Source organism: Jaculus jaculus, chromosome 10 (genome assembly GCF_020740685.1).
Source record: "Jaculus jaculus isolate mJacJac1 chromosome 10, mJacJac1.mat.Y.cur, whole genome shotgun sequence".
Taxonomy (NCBI): Eukaryota; Metazoa; Chordata; class Mammalia; order Rodentia; family Dipodidae; genus Jaculus; species Jaculus jaculus.
The window spans coordinates 71,856,336-71,883,630 of record NC_059111.1 but is presented as its reverse complement, the minus strand read 5'-3'; the positions used below and the strand labels follow the sequence as shown (position 1 = coordinate 71,883,630).

The 27,295-nt window shown below is 36.4% G+C and overlaps 1 protein-coding gene and 1 pseudogene across 4 annotated transcripts in view; both read left to right on the top strand.

The window, feature by feature from the left end:
* Window positions 1–27,295, top strand: part of Thsd7a (thrombospondin type 1 domain containing 7A) — a 399,007-nt gene that overhangs the window by 357,749 nt on the left and 13,963 nt on the right. For all 4 annotated transcript variants that reach the window (XM_004671591.3, XR_006639374.1, XR_006639373.1 and 1 more), the window contains exons 14-23: window positions 4,435–4,613; window positions 7,054–7,059; window positions 8,742–8,875; window positions 14,042–14,195; window positions 16,294–16,438; window positions 17,655–17,770; window positions 21,936–22,053; window positions 22,299–22,444; window positions 22,828–23,002; window positions 25,783–25,956. In XM_004671591.3, the coding sequence (XP_004671648.2) occupies window positions 4,435–4,613; window positions 7,054–7,059; window positions 8,742–8,875; window positions 14,042–14,195; window positions 16,294–16,438; window positions 17,655–17,770; window positions 21,936–22,053; window positions 22,299–22,444; window positions 22,828–23,002; window positions 25,783–25,956 (1,347 nt within the window). The remainder of the gene's footprint in view (window positions 1–4,434; window positions 4,614–7,053; window positions 7,060–8,741; window positions 8,876–14,041; window positions 14,196–16,293; window positions 16,439–17,654; window positions 17,771–21,935; window positions 22,054–22,298; window positions 22,445–22,827; window positions 23,003–25,782; window positions 25,957–27,295) is intronic.
* LOC101594737 lies at window positions 25,060–25,413 on the top strand (annotated as a pseudogene).

The window sequence follows — 27,295 nt, the reverse complement described above, 5'->3', positions numbered from 1 at the left end:
ATTACTAAAACTTTTAGCATCATTAAGTGTGAAGTCATTTATTTTACTGTGACACTTTTTGGAAAACATAAATTGATATTAGTTGCCAGCAACTTATTTATCCTTAAAAACATGTGAAATGTTCCTGTGCATTTCTATCCCCCATGATTGCTTGATGTTAATTGCCATTAAAAATGGTCTTAACTGAGAAGACATGGGAATGTTTATCTAGTAGGATTAGAGATTTTAGAGATTTTAATGGTGTTAGATACACATGACAGGCAATTATTGAAAGTTATTACACACTGGAAAATAAAAAATAGGATGTTGAACAATACACTCTTTTGTTGTTTTTCCTTTATCTCAGTTCCTAATTTATATCTTTTAACAGTTTAAATGATTGAGCTTTAGTTGAGAGATGCCTTCTGGGATATTCTATTGGGAAAATCAGACAAAATTTTAAACCTTCTTCCTCTGTGGTACAAAGCAGATTAGTCTGAAGTCATGAATGTCAAATATCACTGACACTGTAAAAATCTCACAGATAAAATAGAATGATAGAAGTTACAATGATCTGTCATTCCATGTAGTGATATGAAGTATATGATTCTCTTTCAAATACAATTATTAAATGATAAAATCTTAGAGATTTACTTCTGACAATCATTTAATAATTTCTCAAACTGAAAAAAATGTAAAGACTTTAGAAACATTTCAAAAACATTTGGAAATGTTATACATTTTTACATTGCTATTCCATCATATATTAAGCAGTTATTACTAAGATGTAATGACTGACATAATAAGAAATTGCTTTTTAGGCATATGTGGTGATTTGAATCAGATATCCTTTATAAATTCTTGTGTTTTGAATGCTTGGTCCCCAGCTAAAGGGAATTGAGTAGATAGAACCTTGCTGAAGAAGACGTGTTGCTGGAATAGGCTTAGGGGTATCATAGCCAGCTCTTACTTTCCAGAACACAGCTCACTCATGCTCTTGCTGCTGTTTTCCACATGCTATGGCAAGGAGGTTATGTACAGCCTCTGCTCTACCATCACAAAGCTTCTGCTTAACTGTAAACCAGAATAAAACCTTTCCTCCCACCAGCTGCTTTTGGTCAGGTGTTTTGTTCCAATAACATTAAGGTAACTACAATAGCACATCATGCCATTTATTTTATCTATTTGAGAGAGAAAGAGAAAGAGAATGGATGTGTTTGGGCCTGTAAACAAACTCCAGACACTTGTGCCACCTTGTACCTCTGGCATACACAGGCCCTGGGGATTCAGTCCTGGGTTCTTCAGTGTAGCTAGCAAGTACCTCAACCACTAAGCCATCTCTCCAACCCACATCATGGTATTTTAATAAATTTATTAGCTAGATACAGGAAAAAAGTAATTGGGATTGGATATAAGTTTCATTCAAAACATTGGGTAGAGTCACTTTTCCCACTTAAAAGCATAAAGTCAAATTTAAGTCAATCACTGTAATTTCTTTAAAGAATAGCTATGGTTTAAAAGTTTTAATAGGCTTATTGTAAAGTAGCCCTTCAATTCTTTGCTGGACTTTCTGCTGGGCATTTTTTTATCAGTACTTTAAAAGCCTTCTTCATAATCAAAAGGACATTCAAAACAGCATCATCATCTTTCTGTTTTTAATGTTGCACAGCGATCAAAGCCCCACCCACGACATTTGCCTTCTGAGACCATCCTTCTGAGAACTCTTAACTGCACTCTCCTCTTTCTGACAAATTTGTGGTCATACTTTTCAAAATATTCCCATGCTTACTTATGATAAAGTAATATAATGTACATGCCCCCTTACACATCTGTCTCATTCCTAGGAATAAACCCATCTGAAATATATTCATAAACTTGGGGCTGGAGAGATGGCTCAACAGTTAAAGCACTTGCTTGCAAAGCCTGGTGGCCTGAGTTCAATTCCCAGGCCACCCATGTAAACTGGATGCAAAATTTTGGTTCAAGTATCTGATAGTTTGCAGCAGCAGCAGGCCCTGTCATGTCCACAAACACACATACACACACATGCACATGCACAGATGAGTAAATAATTAAAATGTGCATGTGCTTAAACATACCTAAATACATGTTCTAGAATATATTCTAGCAGCTCTATTAATCCCAAAGCTACCTAAATTCTCACCAAACAACAAAATTAATAAGCAATAAAACATTCACACATAGAGTATAACATATCAATTATAATTGGCATCAACACCACCTAAGTGTATGTATGAATCTGATTGCAAACTAGAGAGAAATGAGATGAACACAAGTGGGCATACACTATATCTGAGTTAGCTTTTTGTTGCTGTGAAAACTAAGAGAAAAGGACTTATTCTGATTTACAACTTTTGAGGAGATAGTGCATTATCAGATTGTCCTTTTGCACCTGCAGTTAGGTTAGACAGAAGTTTATGATAGCACAGGAAGTGGGTGGAGGGTGAGAGAAACAGACCAGATACACCTTTCAAAGGCATGTCCCCAGGAATTCCATCCTTCAATTCGACCTTCCCAATTTTCATCACTTTCCAATACTACCATCAAACTGTGAAGCCATCAATTGATTAATGCATTGACAAAGTGAGAGCCCTTATGATCCAATCACCTGTCAATGATTGGATGTATCAACTAGAACCAATACTTCAACCCCATAGGACAGTTAAGAGATACTTCTTATACAAACCATAACACTAATGATTCCATTTACATGAATTTTTGCAAAGTAAAATTATTGTACATTATGAGAAGTGAGGATAGTTGTTTCTTGGGGAACAAAAGATAGTGTTTGGAAAGTAACACACAGCAGTAGCCTACAGTCTTAGTTTCATGAGTGAATGAGCTTATTAGACTTCATACCGATTAAAGTTGTACTGTTGTGTAGGCAGGACTTCAATGAGAAATTTAAAACAGGTGTTAAATACCTTTAACAAAATATACAAAATACAATATACAAAATGTACAAAGAAAGATATACCACAAATTCCAGATTTTATTGGTGCTACCTAGTCTATCAACAGTGCTAAAATGGGTTATTCATCCATTAAAAGAATAATGAACTGGTAGATGCTACGTAGTTGAACTTCCAAGTTCATAGGTGAACTTTGAAAACAAGTAAAAAACTGCTAATCATAAAAAAAAGAAATAATGTTTGGTTTGATTTCATTTATATGAAATGTCTGAAATAGGTAATTTTGTAAAGACAAAAAGTAAATCAGTGTTTGGCCATGAAGACAGAAGGGGAAAATGAATATTGACTGCTAATAAGCACAAGGTTTCTTTCAGGGGGGTGTTAAAAAAGCCCTTAATTAGATGTTAGATGGTGGAGATAACTTCTTACTCATTAAACATAATAAGAAACAAAATGAGGTGATTTTTATGGCATCTTATTTTCATCACAAAAATGTTTTAAATCTAGCTGAAGCTCCCTATTATAGGTTGTATATACTATAGTTTCAAAATCAAGTATCTGCCACTGTTATAAAATGTAAGGTAGTATGCAGAGAGAAAACCAGGCATTTGATTCTTGGCCAGGTGAATTTTGTTTTTTCTGCATATTGCCTTGAGAAAAATGGGAGTAAATTGATATCATAGCATGCTAAGTTCACAGGGAAGAACTATTCAAAGAAAATATCCCACTTCCCAAAATCTATACAGTATTCATTTAACTAAATGTGTGAATTGATAGAATGAGTAATGGCTAGTCTAGATGTCAGCAAAGCTTTCCCATCTCTTACTACGTGACCTTGGACTTGTCAATCATCCCCATGTGCTTTTTTTCTTATCTGTCTTAAAATCCAGACATGCTCCATTCATTCATAATATTTCCTAGAGAACCAAGGAAATACAAGATGTGAAGTTGCTTTGGAATGAAAAACATTGTAAAATAAGAGGCATTGTTTGCTTATTTAACTTTCTTCATTTTCTTCAGGTTTGATTTTTAAAGAAGGGGAACTGTGGGTGCTAAGTTAAATGGATTATCTTGGATATTGATTGAAAATGTCTGGCTTCCGTCTTAAAGAAGAATGTTGCATGGACTCAAAATCTTCCCTTGTGTGGCATTAACAGATAGGGTTTTATAGAAAACTGTTAAGAGCTTTTTAACGTGCCATTTCAACAGTCTGAGGATGAGATGGCAGCAGACAGGTTATTGTCAATTAAACAAGAGCTGTCAGAAAGTAACATTGGAATATGGTGGGCATGAATCCTAAGCAGATCCCATGGCAGCTGTTCAGCTGCTATTTTAACAGAGTCACTGTATGTGTGTGTCATTTCCCTGAAGAATTTAAATTGAGTTCTTAACTGCAAAGACATCTCTTCACTTGCTTGCTGCTGTCAAGCCAAACATGGACCTTTTAAATGAGCTGCGATGGTGGATGCTAGCAAAAGTTACACGTGGAAGAGCTGACCTTTGTCCCAATTCCCTCCGACCAGGGTACATTGAAGAGGCCTGCATTATTCCCTGCCCCTCGGACTGCAAGCTCAGCGAGTGGTCCAATTGGTCACGCTGCAGCAAGTCCTGTGGCAGTGGTGTGAAGGTTCGGTCTAAGTGGCTGCGGGAAAAGCCATACAATGGAGGAAGGCCTTGTCCAAAACTGGACCATGTCAACCAGGTGTGTTCCTAACAGTGAGTGTGCTAAGATATTGTAAATATTCTTATTCATCTATTATTTCTCCAAAATGGACAAGATTAATGGCTCTGGAATAATAAATATGATTGATTTTATTTTTTGAATACCTGAGTAAATCCCATGTACCTTACTAAAAACCAAATTAGAAACATTATCTCTGAATTCTCTGGAGCTTCACAGCTCTGCAAGTGGAAGAACATGAATGTAATTCAGTGGAAAGGAAAATGACGCTTATCTCTGAAATGTCAAGGTATTTAATCTGTCAGAAAATACTATCTAACTACTATGATGAAAGTATGTCATTCTTATAGTTCCCCTAGACTCAGAAAAGTTCTCAATTTCCAGAAATTGAAATTAAAAAGAAAAAAAAAACTTTGTAAGTTTGGGTCTAAAATTAGAAAAGAAAACATGTTTTTCATTAATTTAAATATTTGATATGAAATACATTTAGAAACAGGGGCTCAGAGTAATTAAAAGTATATTACAATTTAGTCCCTGGCCTTTTTCAAAAATCAGAACTTTGTTAGTTTGTATGCATACGTCATGACTTGCTGCCTAATGGCTGTTACTTGTATTCTACTGGAGATACAAAAGTGAAAGACTAATTGTGCAATTGTGACTAATTTAAATGCAATAGATCAGACAATTGTTATCACAGTTGTTCTACATGTAAATTAACAAAGAATGGGTTTTGTATAGTGTGTGCAGATGTGATTTGAATCTGAGTGAAGCTCAAATGCATCAGGTTTAAATATGTAGAAATGCTTCATGTTAACCTCTGAACACACTCCTCATTGTACAGTTTCCTTCCCAGATAGCAATAGAGTTACACTGTAGGGAAAAAAAAAACAGAGAGAGAGAGAGAGGAGCTTTTGAGTAAATAAAGATGAAGGCGACAGGGAATTAAATTCCCATAGAATCTGAATTTTCCCAAGTTGATGGTGTGGTCTGCTGAGGGTGATAATGTACGCTCCTGCTGCCATCTGCTGGCCCCCAAGCAACTCAGCCACTGAGCATTTTGCATTTTGTATTTCTCAGATTATATTTCTGAAGCAGAAAACAGTTCCACAACTATAATTGAATAAATATGAAGTACAGGAACTTAAATGAAATACTCATATTGCAGAAAACACTTCTTTATTTCCCATGGCAAATTCAAATTTAAACAAATTGTGACTCACAGTCCTAAGGAAGAGAAAGTGTACACTCAGCTAATTTTACTGCAGTGTGTATGTGTCCAATCAGTTAGCGTGCAATTAGAATAAGCTGTGTTTTCTTGAGAAGTTTCTTTAGCAATGACTTCAAAACCCTTCATGACCTTGTACAAAGTTGCCTTTTCATAAAAGATCTAGCATATAACCAGTTACCTTTCACTTCCCATCTTTGATGTAACCTGATGCAAAAGTTGACAGAGGGGCTGGAGAGATGGCTTAGCGGTTAAGCACTTGCCTGTGAAGCCTAAGGACCTTGGTTCGAGGCTTGATTCCCCAGGACCCACGTTAGCCATATGCACAAGGAAACGCACGCCTCTGGAGCTCCTTTGCAGTGGCTGGAAGCCCTCGCACGCCCATCGCTCTCTGCCCTCTTTCCCTCCCTCTCTCTCTCTCTCTCTCTCTCTCTCTGTCGCACTCAAATAAATAAAAATAAAACATAAAAAATTTAAAAAAAAAAAAGTTGACAGAGACATTTGTGTTCTTATGCTTAACTTGCTGGAGGTCTATCAAAATATAACAACTGAAAAATCAAAGCTGACACAATAAATAGTGGATGTTTGAACATTCAATTTTGAGTATAAATGTTTTACACAAAATAAGAATTTAAACATTAGTAAAATACGTAGAAAAATATGTATAGCCTTGTGTTAATGTTGAAAATGTAATCCATACAGATTAGTTTTACATTACTCGATAACATACACTGCAGTTCTTTGATTTGAAAGTGGTCTGCAAGGTTTCATTTTCTCATTGAATAAGAAAATCTTCAAGTTCTTATTTCCTACAAAACAAATGGATGGATGGATTAAGGAAAATAGATGGAAAGATATATTAGTCAATAGATCAATATGTAGATAGCAGCCCAACTGGCTGCTAAATCACAAGTTATTGCAAATGTGGATCAATTTCCCTTAATGAAGATGTGGAGGTTGATTCAGTTTCAGAGATTGTTTACCCTGCTTATCTAATACCTTCTTTGGTTACACTGTTCACAATACCCATGAGCAGAACTTACTTTTATGTTATAAAAGTGGTTATTTTTTTTTTCTCTCTTGAGAAAAAAAAATTTCAATCCTTTACCAAAATAAGCTTTTATGTATAAGTAATCACATCTGGAACTTAGAGCATGAGTTTTTATCATAATTTACTGACATTTTAATTTATCTGTTTTCCTTGTTTTTCCTCATTCCTGCTGAACACTACTCCAGGCCCAGGTAAGAACTTTATATCCCCTGCTTCTTCAGAGTGCTTTTCTAAAATACCAATTTCCAAGAATATATCTATTTTCTTACTGTTGTCTTTTATGTTTTACCAGAAGAGAATAGCACATATTCCACCAAAAAGATTTTCTTTTACCAATTATCATTTTTTTTCCTAGTATTTTCTGCATTTATTCATTTCTGTGTGGCATAGCTGAGTGTTTATATAGTATCTGTGTGTGTGTGTGTGTGTGTGTGTGTGTTTGTGTGTGTGTGTGTGTGTGTGTGTGTACATGCGCATGCCCGCAGAAGTATGTAGAAGATAGAGGAGAATGTTGAGTTTCATCCTCTCTCACTCTTCTGCCTCTTCTTAAGAGAAAATATCTCAGTGAACCTCGAGCTGACTTTTTTGGTTAGATCAGCTGACCATTGAGCCAACAATTCTCCTGCCAAACCCCCTCCAAATAGTGGGATTACACACATTTGAGGCCATGCCAAGGTTTTCAAATAAGTCCTGGAGAACTGAACTCAGATTTTCATACTGGGAAAGTGAGCACTCTTACCCAGTGAGCCATCGCCCTGGCTCCTATGCTCTCATTTTAGTATGAGAGGTGCGGTGGTAAAGTTTACCCCTCTCACCTTCACAGGGCAATGTTGCCCACTAGCAATGTTCTCCTTCATTATAGCATGAGAGGGGAAAGGTGAAGTAGGCTGAGAAGGGATGAGTCAAGGTGGCTACAAACTGATTTCCAGCATCCCTATGAAGGATATTATATGACATCCATCAAACAATTTGGAAGGGCAGCAACCCCCTTTAGGTTTCCCCTTCCCTGGACATGTAGGATGCTGCTGCATCTCCCAAACTTGAGTGAGCTCATAATGCCAGTTGCTGTAGAATCTTATTCCAACAGTGCATACTTTTTTAAATTTTTATTTAAGGTAGAGAAACTTTATTTAATTTAGTTGAATCTTTACTAAAATTTGCACCAATGAATAACTCAAAAGGATGATTTCAATCTATGTTTTCTCTAATTGGTTACACAGAACTTTCAGATGCTATAGTGTATATGTATATATAACCAGGGATAGACCTTAATTGTCATGGAGTTTAAAATATTCTGAAAGATTTTTCTTTAATGGTCATGCCAGCTTTGTTACAATGGATCATGATTAAATTATTTCCTTTGTTTCTTTCCCTCATTGAGGAAAGAGCATCAGCCTAATTGGTTCGTTGTTCTAGAGTTCCTAAATCTACACATAATGTATCACATATGGGGCTGAAAGCCTTTGCGGACACTGGCCACAGACAATTTGATGTGTTGTGTGTGGGCTTCACTGCTTAGGGCCATAGCTAGAGCAATATATAACATGAAACCAAGTCCTAAATGCTTCCAAACCCTGAATGAGTGAAGGTTAATTTTACTAAAGGTTGGTGCAGGAAAATATGTATCTAATCTGGTCCAGTGAAACAGACCTATTCTCACAATAGAACAGCCAGCAAAACAACATGGCCACCACCAATACCACCACCACCCCTTTACCACTCTGTATTTCTTCTGTAGAAGAGGCACAAATGATAAGGGAGAAAAATGACAGTAGGCTGATGCAATAGCGAGTGTGATGGTGAGGGAGCCTTCCTCCACCCGTGCTGGGCCCCACCCTCACTCCCCTGCCATGTCTTGAATTCACTATTTCAGGTGTATGAGGTCGTTCCCTGCCATAGTGACTGCAACCAGTACATATGGGTCACGGAGCCTTGGAGCATCTGCAAAGTGACCTTTGTGGACATGCGTGATAACTGTGGAGAGGGCGTGCAGACCCGGAAAGTGAGGTAAGGCCAAGAGGAGTGACTGAGAGGCAAGACACACAACTCCCTCCGTTTTACATGTAGCAGTGGATGACGTTCCCGGGCTTCTGAAAACTCTCCTTACTTTTGTTTGTCAGAAATCTGGGTTCATGGCAAGCTAATGCAAACTGTTTCAAGTAGCCATTTATAAAATTCTGTTTTTATGATTTAACGTGTTTTATGATGCAGTAGAAGGGAAAGGAAAGCAAATTGAATGCTTGCAGATGTTCAAACTCAAGAACATTTCTCTTAAAGGCCAAGTATATTCTAATACATTTTTGAGTAGTTTGTTTTGACCTCCTCCTGTTCAACAACAAACTGGCTAAATTTGTTATTTATTTGAGAGGTTATGAGGAGAGAGTATCAGCATGCCAGGATCTCTTGCCACTGTAGAGAAACTCCAGACAATTATGCCATTTTGTGCATCTGACTTTACCTGGGTACTGGGAATTGAACCCAGGCCTGCAGGCTGTTCGAGCAAGTGGGAACTGGCTAACTTTTGCATGCTCTTATCTTATTAGCAGCTGTGTCTGAGCCCCTGGCTGACTGTTACCTCTCAGTCTTCTGTCTGATAGGGAGCCACCAGACACATTTGGCTATTTTTATATAAGCTGTACTAAATTAAGTTTAAAATACGTCTCCTCATTGCCTCTAGCCCTTATATCAATTTTCCACATGGGGGTGTTCTGCTGGGCAGCACAGACACAGTGTACTCTGCTATTGTAGAAGCTCTTGGATTGGGTGGTAGTATTGTTTGTACCCCTTAGGACTGAATAGTGTTGAAAAGATCCACTTACACACTGGCCACCCTTTATAGAATTCACTTTTACTCCAAAAACCCTGTCATAGGCATTGGAACTCCCTAGTGCCTTAATTTAAATCTTACACTATGCATGGCATTTCTCTATGGTATTTGTCCTAGGAGCTGAAAAAGTTCTTTAGCACTATGAGGTAGTATGTGAGGTTTTATCACCTCCATTTTGTAGGTTCCAATGTTGTAGACAAATTATCAGGAACTCACCCATTTAGTGAAATTCTTTTATGTACTCTTATGTACAACTTTTTATGAATTTGAGAATGGTGTTTCTTGATTTATTTCAACGTACATTTATATTATTAAACGCTCACATATAATCCTATATGTAAGTTGGTATATGATAAAAGATTTTGTGTTTTCCCTCAGAAGCCTTTTAGCACTGAAGATTTACTTCTGAGGAACTTTATAAAGGTGGATTGGGAGTAAAGAAAGGTTGGAAGCTAATGAGTATATAGAAAATCAGAAGATTGTTTTTTCACTCTTTTTCCAAATTAAATTATTCCCCCAAAATTTAAAAATGATATTCATATATGAAGAATTTAAATGTTGATCATTTTGCTAAGATAAATAAAATTTATTTATAATAAAAAGATAAACTTTTGAAGGGCATGGTGTTACATGTCTATAATCTAGCACTCTGGAAACTGAGGAAGAAGGGATTTTCAATTTGAAGCTATCTTGGGCTATGTAGTGAGTTTATATTTCTGAGAAAACAAAATGGTAAGATCCTGTATCAAATAATAAATGAAGAAATTAATGAATGAAAAATTAATTAATGAAAAAAGTGGTGTTTTGTATCTTTCTCTTCTGCTATCTGTGGACATGTTGCTTTCTTTTATTTGCTTTATAAACATATCTTTTCAACATTTCTAAACACACTTAAAACAAGGTAAATCTTCAGGGCACTTTATTTATTGAGTAAACATCTTGGATGCAAATATAGGAGGTCAGTATTGATTGTGATCTCTGATCATTATACAGTGTTCTCTTTGTTCCTAATTGAGTGGGCTACCTTTCTAACTTTATCCTCCACTAATTAGGGTCAGAATGTTCTGCTTCCTTCTAAATGTGGAGTGACATTTCAGGATAGATGAGTCTATAAAAGTGAAAGTCTAAATTTATCCAACTCAGTCTTGTCTAGAATGCTATGGCACATTGAGAAGTTGGTAATAGGAGTGGTTTTCCCTAATTTAAAAAAAAATAGCTTTCTGCCTTCCCTCTTTTTGCCCTTACATCTTCCTCTCTTCCCTTCTTCCTTCACTCTATTTCTCCCTAGTGCTAAGGACCTAAGTAGGACCTCAAGCATGTCAGACTACCAAAATGGAATTCTTTATATAATATTTTCTTTTTAGAAATTTCAAGCACATGATGCCAAATAAAAAGAGGGTTGGGAAGACAGATTTAGTTACTGTTACTGCTGCTTCTGATTTCCCTGCAGACACTATATTCCTTATTTGTGACACCTGTCATGGGCCTCTGTCCCTGTCATTTACTTACAACTTGCTCCATACTATATTATATATTTCTAATATTATTCAGTTTTCCCATGACATCATTCTTGATTCTTGAGGGGAAAGATGAAAGCCAAGAACTTGAAGGAAACAAATTAATTTAGAGATTTTTTTCCCTTTGCTCTTAACTTGGTCTAATATTTTTCTCTATGCTTGAGTGAAAAGAAAAGATATTAACACAAAATTATATGTGTGTGTGTGTGTGTGTGTGTGTGTGTGTGTGTGTGTGTGTGTGTATTGGCAGGGCTGGAGTGATAGTTTAGCAGTTAAGGCACTTGCCTACAAAACCTGACAACCTGAGTTTGATTACCCAGTATCCATGTAAAGGGAAATGTATAGTGGCTCATGCATCCAGAGTTCCTTTGTGGCAGCTGGAGTGCCTGGTGCACCCATTCTCTCTGTCTGTCTCCTCTCTGTCTCACTCTCTCAGCTTGCAAATAATTAAATAAAAATATTTAATAAAAAAAAAAAGAAAAAGCTGGGTGCACACCTTTAATTCCAGTACTGGCGAGGCAGAGGTAGGAGGATTGCTGTGAGTTCCAGGTTAGCCTGGACTAGACTAAGACCCTACCTTAATTAAAAAAAAAAAGAGAGAGAGAGAGAGAGAGAAAGAATTTTTAGTAGCTAGAACTTGCTCAAATGTTATTAAAAATACTATGCTTTTAAAATAAACTGTTTGAGGGCTGGAGAGATGGTTTAGCAGTTAAGCGCTTGCCTGTGAAGCCTAAGGACCCCGATTTGAGACTTGATTCTCCAGGTCCCACGTTAGCCAGATGCACAAGGGGGCGCACGTGTCTGGAGTTGATTTGCAGTGGCTGGAAGCCCTGGCGTGCCCATTCTCACCCTCTGTCTCTCTATCTACCTCTTTTTCTCTCTCTATCACTCTCAAATAAATAAATAAAAATGAACAAAAATCTTTACAAAAAATAAATAAGTAAAATAAAATAAACTGTTTGAAAATAAGTAAAATCTGCTAACAGTCACTTCTAAGTGCTGGAATTATATTTTTTAATTATTTTTCTGATTTCCTTTAAATAAATGTATTATTTGCACAATAAAATTAAAGGAAGAAAAAAGCCTGTGAAAATAAAGTTATATATACATAGCTACCTCATAGAGTATTGGACATTTGTTCTTAACTTGGATCAATAGGCAATTTTACAAGTTAATCCTTGTGCTCTGTGATCAGTATCCATCATGTTTTTTTTTTTAATTATTTATTTATTTATTTGAGAGTGACACAGAGAGAAAGACAGATAGAGGGAGAGAGAGAGAAAGGGCGCGCCAGGGCTTCCAGCCTCTGCAAACGAACTCCAGACCTGTGCGCCCCCTTGTGCATCTGGCTAACGTGGGACCTGGGGAACCGAGCCTCGAACCAGGGTCCTTAGGCTTCACAGGCAAGCGCTTAACCGCTAAGCCATCTCTCCAGCCCTCCATCATGTTTTGGTCTGATAGCATCAAATCCAACTTTTGAGCTTTGTCTGTGTTCTCTCTAAGCTGTTGTCCAAAGAACATTCCAGAAATTGCAAATGAATGTTGAACATTTTCCTTAGTAACTGAAAGTCTTCCAAAGAGATTTATAGTATGTTTTTTTTAGAAATGGAATCATATAAACACTATTTCATGTTTTTGTGACTTATTTTTAATACTTATTCAATATTTGCAAAATGCATGAGTAGGTATTTGTGTGTATGTTTTGCAAGCTATATGCACAATCAAGATATGACAAATGACAGTTTTCCAGTCTTTGGAAAGGAACATTTCCTTTTAAATACAGCACCACTGTAGAAAAGTTATTCTGTAAACTCGATTTATGAAAATACAGTATTCCTACCCATTGTAAATTCCTGAGAAGGATAGATTTCCAGATTAATTCTCAGTCAACTCAACACTTCAAAACATACAATGACAATGGGTCTAAGATGTTTAAGAGCCCAAGCTTTCCTTTTCCTCTCTTCAGATGTAATTCTCTTCCCAAGCTCATTAATTTGGTTGACCTTTTCCCTATTATAGATGAGGGATAAAGGTTTGCTCTTCCACTACTAAAGAGCACAAAGAGATTATTTCCAGGGTTCAGTGAAGCCACATTAATTAGCATCTCAAGAGATAAGTAAAGAGCATTTCAGGACTGCTTAGCACAGAATAGCATGGACTACAAAGTTGGAATTTGTTCTCATAAAAAGAAAAGTAACAAGTTTTAAAAATCAAGGTACAGGAGATCCAAACAATACATAGAGAATATGTGTTATCACAATTAGAACTGTCTTTTTATTCCTGGCGTTCTTGTCAGGTTAGCAGATGGAAAGCTAAAATTACTTTCCAAATGTCTAGAAAAATGACAAATGTCTCTAGTTGTCTGTAAAAACACCTCATGAAACCTCTCATGGATATTGTGCTGTGCCTAGACTTCCATCATCTTTGAAACAACTCCAACTTTTCTATAGTATCTACTATTTTCATAAGAAGAAAAATTGGATTGCATGCTAAAATTGCAACCTCTCTGAAGATCTCTTTAGACTACCCTAGTTAGTTTCTGCCTTGTAGATGAGTGTTAATGACCCTCTACTTGCCTGGCAGGCAGAGTTTACAGATGCAAAGGAGATGTTATTGCAAGCATGCATACTTACATCATGCAAAGTCATGGACTATATTTGGGAGCAGATGAGGTACTTTTGAAATGTTCATTTTTGGAGAATGTTATTCATTAGATTCAAGGCTTCTGACCCAACCCCATGAGGGTGTTAATGAGAACCACCTAGTCTATGGGTTAGCCATTATCCAAATGGTCTTGATTCCTTCACAGATACATCTGTTTTCTTCTAGATGCATGCAGAATACAGCAGATGGCCCTTCTGAGCCTGTAGAGGATTACCTCTGTGATCCAGAAGAGATGCCCCTGGGGTCTCGAGAGTGCAAATTACCATGTCCTGAGGATTGTGTGATATCTGAATGGGGACCGTGGACCCAATGTCCTTTGGTGAGATTATTAACTATTTTACTAATGTAGGGTTTGCTTAATTTTTCACCATCAAAACTTTGAAGGTATTAATAAAAAATAATAACTTCAATATAAAGTCTCTTTGTGTGGCATGCTTACCGAAGCAAGGTGTGTTTTCTTGGGCCACTTCTTTTTGTAGCTATGCCACAAAAATTCAGCAAGGTTTCTTCTCAAGCTACAATAGTGAGACTTCCTGCAACCTCTTTGCTCATCTTCCACCCATGTTACTAAACCAACACATGATACCTTCAGCTGGCCTTAAGAATACACAACATGTTAAAGACTGCAGTAGTTATAATGATCCCCTTTAGAGAAAAATAGGGAAAGAATGAAGCTCTAGCAAAGTTACTTCAATGGTGCCAACTTAAACTTATTGTCACCCTTGTTTCTGGTCTGATCCATTTTATTGAAAAGGTAGGAAGGATCTTACACCCAGGGGGGTGCTACAGCAAGAATATCCTGGGGAAGTAACTGAGCAGAAGAAAGAAGGCAACTTCTTCATGAGTGTCATTTGATTCACAGGCTCTGTCTTTAGCTTCTGGAAGCCACTCGAGCTCCAAATTAGACAGAACTGGATTTCATTAGAAGTAGAGGTGCTGCCATGGGATGGATGTTAGGAATGGAGTCATTTGAAACAGTATCTAGCAAATGTGGTTTGCCCTGGGGCACCTTTGTGAAGCTGTAGGAAACTATGAAAGTCATGGGAATGGTTCATCTAATGTAATATTATCTGTTTAAAATAAGGATAGGACAGTTTCAAAGTAAATTTTATAATTCAGATTTTCAAGGATAGACTGCTTTTCTGTTTTGGTGCTAACATTTCTAAAGATGTTAACTGGCAAATTGATATAGCAAGACCAATACAAGACTTGAGTACAAGTTAAAGAGCCATGACGACCCTACTCTTTGACATGGCATACAGATGGATTTGTTTTAATTCTACAGCTAAGCGACATTCTATATGGTCTGCTTCTGCTTATAGCAAAGAGATTCTTATTATCACATTTTCTATTGCAAAAGGATATCTTTTTAATACTGAACCTAGGCTGCTTCTTAAGCTCATTAACAGGAGTTTTAGTAACAGGAACCACTAAAGTGGAGGTATTTGGTTTCTGTTTTAAATACCAAAAAAAAAATCATCTTAGAAGAATAATTGGGATTCCACCCTGTTGTAAAAGAGCAAAACATGTTTTCTTGAGCATTTGCCAACAGAAATATTGAAATGAGAAAACAAATTAGCCAGTTGAGTACAGGTGATTCTTGGACTCTATTTTCCATCTTCATGCAAGAATTCACTCAGCAAAACGAAGCACTTACTGTGCGCAAGAAACAATTTGGTGCAAAGAACGTACAAGCCAAGAAGTCAGAGTTCTCTCAATGTACTTATACTATAAAAGGTAGCACAGCCTTTATTGAATTTGCACTAGATGAAAACATTATGTGTTTGCCAGTGGTGTAACCAAAGTACAATGGAAGTAGAGGAAGAAGCAATTATCTTAGGCCTATGTGGTCCAAAGACTTTTGCCTTCTTGTTCTTAATGCCAAATGTTTTCAAAAGGATGTTCCCATAAAATAATGTCAAGCCTGTCTTTAGATGCTCACCATGTTTGTATACATGTACAAGTATACATTAGGAAAACAAACCATTAATACCTAGGTAATTATTTAAAGATGTTAATTAAATTATTTTGCAGGTCATATATGTGCGTATGTATTATATAAATATATATATATACACACACACACACATATAGGCCATCACATATGTATTTATCATTTAGAACATGGCATTTGCATTCTTTATTAAAAACTAGAACCAATGCTACTCACTTGTATAGATGTGAAGTTATATGTGTGCATTAAGTACCTTGAGCTATGATGGGGTATCAGAATTATAGCCAATGCCTGTATTTTATGCATGGGAATATGAATGAGTAGCAATGTTGACTGGACTTCAAATTATCCAGTGGTCCAAGTGCTCTCACTCCTACTCCAGTGCTTTCAGGAACATGCTAGATGTGCTAGCTGTTGTATGGCTGAGTTCACCTTTCTGAGGTATGGTGTTGTTCTTTGTAAGCCTTGCAATCAAAGCAGTTTCCGGCAAAGGTCAGCTGATCCCATCAGGCAACCTGCTGATGAAGGAAGAGCCTGCCCAGATACTGTGGAGAAGGAACCCTGTAACCTGAACAAAAACTGCTACCACTATGACTATAATGTCACAGGTAGGTTCATTATCATCTCATCATGAATTCTGAGTCTGACTCCCATGTCCATCGACTCTGGGGATTTCTATCAGCATAAGTCATCTCCCTGGTAATGCAACTTATGTGCAGAAATAACTAGCTATCCAATGACAGAAATTATTTTGCTTGATTTTTTTTTAGTAAATATCATAATACAGAGAATAACTCAGACAAGGATCCTGAAGTAGATAGTGAATGTGCCAGGTGATCATATTTAAGATATCATCCCACTTTGGGAAGGAAGATGAAAATTAATACTTTCACTACAGATGACTGGTTAATCGAAAGATTATCATTATTTTTCAGCAGATAATTAATTGCAATGACATACTTGGGCAATGATTCTTTGGGTGTATGGGTAGTTAATAAACAGTGTTAGTATAAAAATGTCTACAATCTTAAATAAATGAGCATTATTTAGTAAAAACAGGCTTATTGTAAATTCCATTTGATTTAAAATTCACTGACTATCATCAAGGCATGTGATTTGGAGAAGCATCAAAGCTAACGTTGGGAATTTTCCCAAGTAATGACACTGAGAAAAGAGCGACTTATTAAACAAAAACACATAACAGTCTTTGGCTCTTGTTTCTTTTGCATTTTTCTTCAATTTGCATTCATGATGCAAAGAAATCAAAGTACTCTGGGACATGCTATGTTTTCCTACAGAAACAGATGATATATAAAATAAGAGAATGAAATAAATATACCAAAGTTATTTGTGAAATAAATAAGTTATTATTTTAAAGCATTCTAGCTATGGGTGATAAATGCAAAGCATGGTATTTTATTTGAATATAGGTACATAGAATGCTATTGAAATTATGACTATTTTGCTAAACAAAGACAAAATGCTAAAACTTTAGATTTTCCTCAAAAAAAAAAAAAAACAGTTCCTAAATGACATTGATCTGTAGACCAAAGCCGTTTTTGCAATATCACCAAATGGCTAGCCATCAAGCTTGTCAAGTAGACATCTGCGTGTAAGAATAATCCCTGCAGCTATGTGCAACCCCAGCAATTCCATTTGACTCCTGATATGTTCAAAGCTGGGACCCATATGCTCTGCATGTGGGATGATTGATTGTGGGGCTTAGGAAGCAGTTGTGAATTAAGTATGGGATTCAGGTCATCAGAGTTTCATCTGAAATCTGTTCCATGCATAGCCTTCTGTTCTGATGGCTCTTCCTTTCAGACTGGAGTACGTGTCAGCTAAGTGAGAAGGCAGTTTGTGGAAACGGCATTAAAACAAGGATGTTGGATTGTGTTCGAAGTGATGGCAAGTCCGTTGACCTGAAATATTGTGAAGAGGTTGGTGGGTGCTGTGTTATACCTCCCCTACTAATTTCCATTCACATTGAACCAAGTGACCTGTGCCCCTTGCAGCTCATTGCTAGCAGATGTTTTGCAGCACCACTCATGGGCTGTTTAGAGCTCTCTTAAAAGAAATGGTATCTAGCACTACTGATTTCCACGTGTAATTTCCTGTATTTTGTTCTGCTTAGAGCCCAAAGGTATGCTAATTAGCCTATTCTGAGAGACATGCTTGGGAAACAATAAGCAATCAAAGTGAATAAAGGCAATAAATCTTAATCAGACCACTCATCATCTTTTGTAATTCTATGTGAATTTGGTATAGAGCCTGGGACACCTGCCAAGACTCATCATTTATTCTCTCTGTTACTAAACATTGATCGCACATGGTTTCATAGCAGATTTTGGTATTAGTATCTAATACCCAGCTTTGAAAGTTCAAGTACTCAGGTCTTGGGTCTGGATAAGAGAGCTTTAAACAAGAAATGGAGTCTATCACAATTATCTTTAATGTACAGAGGACTGTAATTTATTCTTAATTGTCTAGCAAATATCATCATCTCTAGATATTACTAATTCCTTAAAAGGAATGAAACAGTTGTTAACTGTTCTTCATTTTTATGACCCTGCACATAATATAATAATTGTGTCTAACTGCCATACCAAAAAGGCACTCACATTCCAGACAAGTTTGACTCCATGTGTATATGAGATCTATGGGCCAGCCTGAAACCAAATAAGCAAACACCAATAGATAAGGAACAAACAAAAAGGAGCTTATACACAGTCATTAAAAGATTATCAGGCAAGGGTATCCCAAGTTCAATGTACACATTGTGGGGATTACTATGAGCCCCACAGAGCTGACCCAACTAGCACAGGAAAACTCTCACAGGAAATATTTTAATCCACTTGGTATCCTTATCAAGTACATGTGATTTAAGTTCTTTGTGTGGCTATTCATGAGAGCAGAACTTGCAGGTATGCTGAGAACATCAAGTTATGTGGTTAATAAATGCCTCCATTGTAATCTTGAACATGACTTAATCCATTCATGCCTTCAATTAAAATAAGTTAAATTTCATACGTGAACCATTCTGATTTTGAAACAAATACCATTTAAGCTATGTAATTGCTTTAAAACAGCATTTCTGTGAGTGAATCATACTATAAAAATAGTCTTGATGGACAGTATTCTTTAAACTGCTTCGAGCTAACTATGTGGTTTATCTTTGCAAATGCACTTAGAAATGTCCTCCTGACCAGAACAAGAGAAAAGTATGTAACTGTTAGAGCTTCTTAGGATCTGAATCCAAATCCTTAAGACTAATGTTAGACTCCTGCATATAAGCCAAGACAAAGGTATAAAAGATACTGGATTTCTTAAATTAAATATGAGTAAAGCCTTGAGACATAACCAGTTTTTATATATAAGAGCCAAGATAAGTTTATCATTGATTAAAAGTAGTATAATATTTCAATACTGCCATGACAATTGAGGATTCAGATCCTAACATTCTAGCAAACACTGTCTTTGAAAGAGAACAGTGATAGTCTCTGTGAAAATTAGACAGCTCACATGCTGTTTTATCCATCCCTATGGGTACAGTCTGCAAGAACAGCTGGGCTATCTTTGTTAATGGTGGATGGACTGCCTACCTACTAATGCAGGTGCAAACCCTGCATTCAGTCCAGCAGCAGTAGGTAACTCTCACTGTTTTTCTAATAGCCACAGAGAAATGTGTCATTACTGTCCAACAAAGAGGAAAATTAGGGCTGAATCCAGTAGCATTTATGAAGTGTGTTTTTACCTTTGGTGTTTCTGAGATATTTACTAAACTGATAGTCAGTGTTTCTTCATTCCTGTTCTGCAAATGCTGAATGGATTCATTTTCATTAACTTGGACTCATATATTTAGATGGATGGCTAAATTGATGAAAGATGATAGATGGATGGGTAGATAGATAGATACATAGATAGACAGATAGATGGCAGATTAGCAGATAAAATAAATGTAAGGAGTAATGTACTCAAAGATTTAAAAAGCTAATGGATAATGAAAATATTGGTAAGCAGATGTCATCCTTTGCTCACTAAAGAAGTCATTAATAGTTGAATTCTATGATTCAAAATTCTTCCATGTATCTTAAATGTAACACTTTACTTTCATCGTATCACCACCAAGATTCCTATCTCCACAACCTCCCATGACTCAAGAATCTACATGAGGCATGTTTCAGTATTATGGTAAACTTTTTCACCCCAAAATACTCAGTCTGTGAGGTATTTCTAGCATAGGGTATAGGGAAGTCTGTCAAGGGTTGTATTATACAAATGTTATTTGATCTTCTCACTGCATAACTTACAAAACTATACTTAAGCCACAGCATTATGTTTCATAAATATTTTTTCTTGCTATCTTCTTATGCTATTTCATGAGAAAAAATAAATTTTTCATTCATGCACATATAAAAAGGTCTTGACGATTCCAACAGTAACCATTAAAAATATTTATTTTCAAAAAATCTTAAATTTTATTTTTTTAAATATTTTATTCATTTACTTACTTATTGTGTGTGAGAGAGAGAGAGAGAGAGAGAGGCAGATAGAGAGAGAGTGGATGTGTCATGGCCTCCAGCCACTGCAAATGAATTGCAGTTGCATGCGCCACCTTGTGCATCTGACTTACATGGGGAATCAAACCTGGCTCCCTAGGCTTCACATGCAATCGCCCTAATCACTAAGCCATAGCTCCAGCCCTTAAAGTCTCTTATTTTAAAGCCAATTTGTACTTTAGACCTTAAATATTGGAACATGGTATATTTATTTGGAACTCTTTATATTTTTAAAATAAAATATGTAAATCATAAGCTATTATCAAATAGCAATTAAATGGTATGTTACTGTCTATGAGAAGCTAAGCACCAAAATATCTGAGTTATCCCACAATTAGCTGGTGAGGTCAAGTTTAGAAGAGAAAATATTTGTAAAAATGCATAAAAAACATATCGTCAAAATATTTCTAAGGTCTCACATTTCCATTTGAGAAAAAAATGACAGTTCTAGGTACATATGGTGGTACATATTTTGAATCTCAACTTAGACAAGACCAAGAGAATCATAAGTTCAAAGCCAGTCTTGGTTACATCAAGCCACTTTATGCTATATGCAAAGACTGTCCCAATATGCAAACAAAGAAAAAGTCACTTATTTTTATATTTCATTTAGTTAGTTACTTAGTAGTTAGCTGGTTGGGTGGTTATTTGATCAGTTATTTAGTTATTGGTGCAGGCGATTAACTAAGGGCCTTGTGAGTGACCAGGGTGAACACGGAGCTACAGAACAGCCACAAAACTGGCATTTTCTATTTTCCAGCACCTTTTGTTCTTACACATTTTAAAATCTTTCTCTTTTATTTTGCAATTTAACTTGTACAGGTAAAATTAAAGGTTGATATTCTAAATATATAATTATAAGTCAACATGTTAATGACAATATTTGGAAATAGTACAGTGATTGTATTTATCCCAATTTGTTTTTATGTAGGGAAATTTACACAATTTGTAGTTTAAATATACTATCTTTGTTACTTATTGAAAATGACCAGACAGCTGGGCGTGGTGGGGCACACCTTTAATCCTAGCACTCGGGAAGCAGAGGTAGGAGGATCTCTGTGAGTTCGAGACCACCCTGAGACTACATATTGAATTCCAGGTCAGCCTGGGTCAAAGTGAGGTCCTACCTCAAAAACAAAAAGAAAGAAGGAAAGAAAGAAAGAAAGAAAGAAAGAAAGAAAGAAAGAAAGAAAGAAAGAAAGAAAGAAGGAAAGAAAGAGGGAGGGAGGGAGGGAGGGAGGGAGGGAGGGAGGGAGGGAGGGAGGAAAGAACAAAAGAAAGAAAGAAAGAAAGAAAGAAAGAAAGAAAGAAAGAAAGAAAGAAAGAAAATAATCAGACAATACATAAGTGTACAGTCATTGTATCCTCCAATACATTCATTCTCTGGTCTTGCCTCCTACTGTACTGAGATAAGCCATTTTATATTCTTAGTAGTAAATTTATGTCATTCTTGCCCTCTGCTCCTCTCTTCCCTTCCTCATCGTTCTCCCTCCTTGTTCCATTCCCCATTGAGAGTACACTATGGTCATTTTCCCTGTTCTTTCAGCTCGGCCTGGAGAAGAACTGGCAGATGAACACATCCTGCGTGGTGGAATGCCCTGTGAATTGTCAGCTTTCTGACTGGTCCCCTTGGTCAGAATGTTCCCAAACATGTGGCCTCTCAGGTGGGTTTGTATTGGAATTCCCATTAGCCTAGAGGTCAAGACATACACAATGTGTCTCTTGCTCTAAGTCATATCAAATGATCTTCAGAACGGTTGATTTCATTGTCTTCCTTTCCAAAGCTGTGAGCATTGCTTCTGCCCCAGTCTGCTCAGGAGACATATCTATGATGATTTCTCCAAAGGACATATTTACTTGCACAACTCTGACATCCCACTGAAGTTGCAACATTTCCTATCTCTTAAAGGAAAAATGACCCGAAGACGAGCTGTGACTCAACCCTTTCAGGGTGATGGGAGACCCTGCCCCTCCCTGGTGGAACAATCCAAGCCTTGCCCAGTGAAGCCATGCTATCGATGGCAATATGGCCAGTGGTCCCCATGCCAAGTGCAGGTACTACAGCTCAGGAAGTTGTGTGAATGTGTTCAGAGACTTGCATTTCAAAATATTTTAGAGTTTGCAAATTGTGGGTTTCCTCTAGAGATTCAAGTTGACTTTGCCATTTCACAAATACTTCATTTTGATCACTCTTAAGTTCATTTAGAGACTGATTCATCTTAATGAAAGTTTATTTGCCTGTCTTTAGCTAGAAATCAAACAAATTGTTCTGTGTATATTTTATAGCTTGTGCCCTATAGTGCTTCTTCCCTAGGGTTTCAAATGCTTCTCTAACTGTTCATAAATCATAATCAGTGGTACAAAGATGACTGTAAGCCATTTGCTCTCTAATGAAGTATTTTTCTTTTTCTAATTAGTTATTTCTTCCTCCATTCCAGGAAGCCCAGTGTGGAGAAGGGACCAGAACAAGGAACATTTCTTGTGTAGTGAGTGATGGCTCAGTTGATGACTTCAGCAAAGCCGTGGATGAGGAGTTCTGTGCCGATCTGGAGCCCATTGTAGATGGTAACAGGAAAACAGTTCTGGAGGAAAGCTGCACACAGCCCTGCCCAGGTAACCACAAAAGAGAACTTGTGTTTGGATATTTCTTCTAGGACTAGCATTAAGAAGAGGTTGCACATGGAGGACACGTTAAGGGATGTAAATAATCTCTTCAAGTAATATTGGTCCAAACACCTTAGTACCATAAGTATGGATCCATGGGGCATTGCTCACAACTGCAGGGGTATGTGTTCCAGTCCCATAAGCCTTTCCTAATACCCTTCTCGAATGTTAATATGTGTAGGTGTGGTACCTATGGCCTTATATTTAGGATTGAGAAGGAAAGTTTGAAGTGAAGGTGAGAAAATAAGGATGGAGCATAATCTATTTTGAATTTCAAGGAAGGAATAGAGACTAAGAAAGAGGCAATGTTTAAAATACATAATGGCTGAAGAAAGATTTAAGGCCTTTCAATGAAAGCTTACTCTGATTCCTGAGCAGGGTCAACAACAAATTCACACCTACATATATTATATTTAAAACATCAAGTATAAAATAATAGAGAATCAGTGAAGAATTTAAAATGAAGAAAGCAGATTGTCTATCATTAGAAAGGCAAAGGAAGGTTAGAGATGTAATTCAGTGGTTAGAATGCTAACCTGGTATATATGAGACCCAGGGTTTCATCCCCTGTACCTCAAAAAAATAATAATAATAAAGACAAGATAATTATATGGAAGAAAATATTGAATGAGGTCACTCAGATTTAATGTTGGGCACAAGGGGTGCATGATACAAAATGTAGAAATCAAATGTTATGTATAAAATAGCATAGAAATAATTGGAAGACAGGATATGATAATACTTTGAGTTTAATACAGAGAATTGTACAGAAATTTTTAGGTCAAAGTATGTTAGAAAATCCGTCTTTGGGAAAGATATTAGGGTAAGAGTTCATTAGTAGACTAAAAGTGAACAAATCTGGAAGTAAATTACTTACATTTTATTTCCAGATTGAAACTTTCTATTCTCCCAATTTAATTATTATTATAAAAATTTCTTTTAAAATGTTTTAATTTGAAAATAATTGTAAAACAAAGATTTGGCAAAAAAAATGATCATAAAATATTTCCATGTAAAAGCATATGAGTTATGGCAATTTAAAGTAGAAAGTATTCATTACTCACTCATTTATCCACATGTTTATTCCATAATAGTCAAATAATTTGAAATGATAATAATGACACCCTGTTATTGTTAAGATAAGCTGAGTAAAATTGAACAAGACAGTAAATAAAATAACCCAGTATTTTGAACCACAGACTAGATTTCTAAGTTTTTTAATGATTGGCATAAATACAAATGTTTATCTACTTTTGGATAAAAAATAAATAAAATTATAAAAAAAATAAAATATCTGACAAGAAACATAGTTTCATTTTGGAAGATGAAGTTCTGGAAATCTTCTGTATTCCTGGTGCCCTTATTGGCTAGAATTGTGTGAGGTCCACTTAACATTTTCTTAAGAAAGTAGAAATTGTGTTAATATTCCCATGAATCTAGTCTGACTTTCCATGCCTAGACAAAGTGTTGCTGTTTAGATCTTTGCACAGTTGCAAATAAGAACATTCTGATGATTCACCAATTCATGTGTGCCATTTGCTGTCCCCAACACTGGCCTGAAATCAGTTATGACCTCACACTATTTCATAAAATTATTTTTTAAAATAAAGCAAAAAAAAGCTGGCTACAGGCTGGAGTAATTGCTTTGTGATTATAGTGCTTGTCTGCGAAGCCTAAGGACACAGGTTTGAGTCCCCAGTACCCATGTAAGCCAGATTCACAAGGTGGCACCTGTGTCTAGAGGCCCTGGTATGCACATTCTCTCTCTCTCTCTCTCTCTCTCTAAATATATATATATATAATTTTCCTCTTTCTCTCTATCAAATAAATAAATAAATAAAATATTAAATAGACGGTTGGCTATCTCTTAGGAATTAATAATTGTGGAGAAACTCCTTCATGCCATAATTTATGTTTATAGCATTGAGCAATTCCAAATCCAATAATAGCCATTCATAAAAATAATAGCATTTGTTAGATGCGCCACTGCTTCGCTAGCAACGGCGTCTCCTCTCGGCCTTGAGCCTCATCCTCGGCACCTCCCCCAGGAGACCACTGCAGTCGGGCAGCCCCGGCTCCTCGGTACCCAACCATGTGCGACCGTAAGGCGGTGATCAAAAATGCAGACACGTCGGAAGAGCTGCAACAGGACTCGGTGGACTGCGTAACTCAGGCGCTGGAGAAATACACCTTAGAGGACATTGCGGCCCACATCAAGAAGGAGTTTGACAAGAAGTACAACCCCACCTGGCACTGCATAGTGGGGCGGAACTTGGGGAGCTATGTGACACACGAAACCAAACACTTCATCTACTTTTACCTGGATCAGGTGGCCATTTCTTCTGTTCAAATCTGGTTAAAGGCGAGGACTGCCAAGCACCCAGTGATCCATCCAAAATAAGGACTGCAGCCGAAACTCCGATACCAGAGACTGAAATCCCCACCCTGGCTAAGGGAACGCCTCATTTGAATCTTTACTGTGTCTGTACAGGGCATCCTCTGTACTAGTTTATTGTGGTTATAAAATAATTAGTAAAGCAAAACAAAAAAAATAGCATTTGTACAAATTTGTAAAATTGCACATAAATTAGATGTTTAGTCAAATCTGTTAAATATTATGTTCAATTAACACACCTATAAATGTGGACCAGTGAAGGTAGAATTAAAATGAATGTAACCACACTAATGTCTAGAGGCATGGGTACAAATTGCCATACTGTTTCTTGCAGGTGACTGTTATTTGAATGACTGGTCTTCATGGAGCCTATGTCAGCTGACATGTGTGAATGGTGAAGATCTAGGCTTTGGTGGAATACAGGTTCGGTCCAGAGCAGTGATCATACAAGAACTAGAAAACCAACATCTATGTCCAGAGCAGATGTTAGAAACTAAATCATGTGATGGTGAGTGCTAGAATTCATGAAACCTATTCATTTGCAGTTTGTGCTAACAGCAAAGTACAAAGATAAAGAATTTTTATGAAAAGATTTGCTAAGTTTCTACTGTGTTTGAGAGTAAAGAGTAAAACTGTGGATTATAAATATTCAGAGGGAGAAAAATCTTTTCATCTATCATAATACTTTTAAAATATTTCCTAATCATATAAGCTTATAGAAGCTGAGATAATTAAGAGCACATTAATTTTATACTTATAACAATAATCATACGTGGATCTAGCATTATTTTCCATTTGTTTAAGTTAAATAGTGAATAAAACTGTACAATTAAGTTATACATTTTACCATATTTTCAGAAATTGATAAATAAGTCATCGGTAAGAATTAACAATGTTAAATTTAATATAATTTGACTTTAAATACATTCATATATATTTATGTCAATGTATGTCATATATAGAGAGAGAGAACCATTCATTCAATATTTTCAATGCACCACATCTTGAATGTCACAGGCTGGGCATAAAGAGGACTTAACCATTACAAATGACTTGATATCTAGGATATAATGTAAGATTCAAATTCCCATTTGTGTTCCGAAACAGTTAAGAAATATGACATATAATAAATAGTAGGTAAGAGTTAAAATACCACCTTTATGCTAACAAATTGGATTAGGCTTATGATGTTGAGAACACTTAAAATGAAAATTAAATGCACTGTATGGTCATGTGTGTGTCCCACAGTGCACATGTACAGATCAGAGGACAACTTCAGGAGGTAAATCATTGTCTTTAAACTTGTTATTTGGTGCTCTAAATGTTAGATTAGCAGGCCTCTGAGCTTTGGGATTCTCCAAACTTCACTTTGTATTGTTGTTGATGCACTAGAATTACCAACACATGCATTGGTTTGATGTGTGTTCTGGTGATCTGCACTCTGGTTGTTAAGCTTTCACAGGAAGTACTTTCTACCACTAAGCCATCTTCACAGCTCAGAAAGCAATGACTTAACCTAAGAATTAGATTAAGTTTATCTTACAATATTAAATATCTCCTATGTTTACAACACATTAGATGTTTTTTAAAGTAGAGAAACCTTGAGGTTTGCAATAAATTAAATAATTCTCAAAACAAGGAAAACAATTGTTCATCGTAAGTGATAGTAGAGTAAATTAGAAATCAATGGCATAACAATTGGATAAGAAATCCCTTCCTAAATATACATAAAGGCAAAACCCATATTCCTAGATTATTCCATGTCAAACATTATGTGGAATGCAGCAGCAAAGTTCTATGAGAAGAATTGAAGGATTCAAATGATTGCATATGTACAGGAAAGGTGA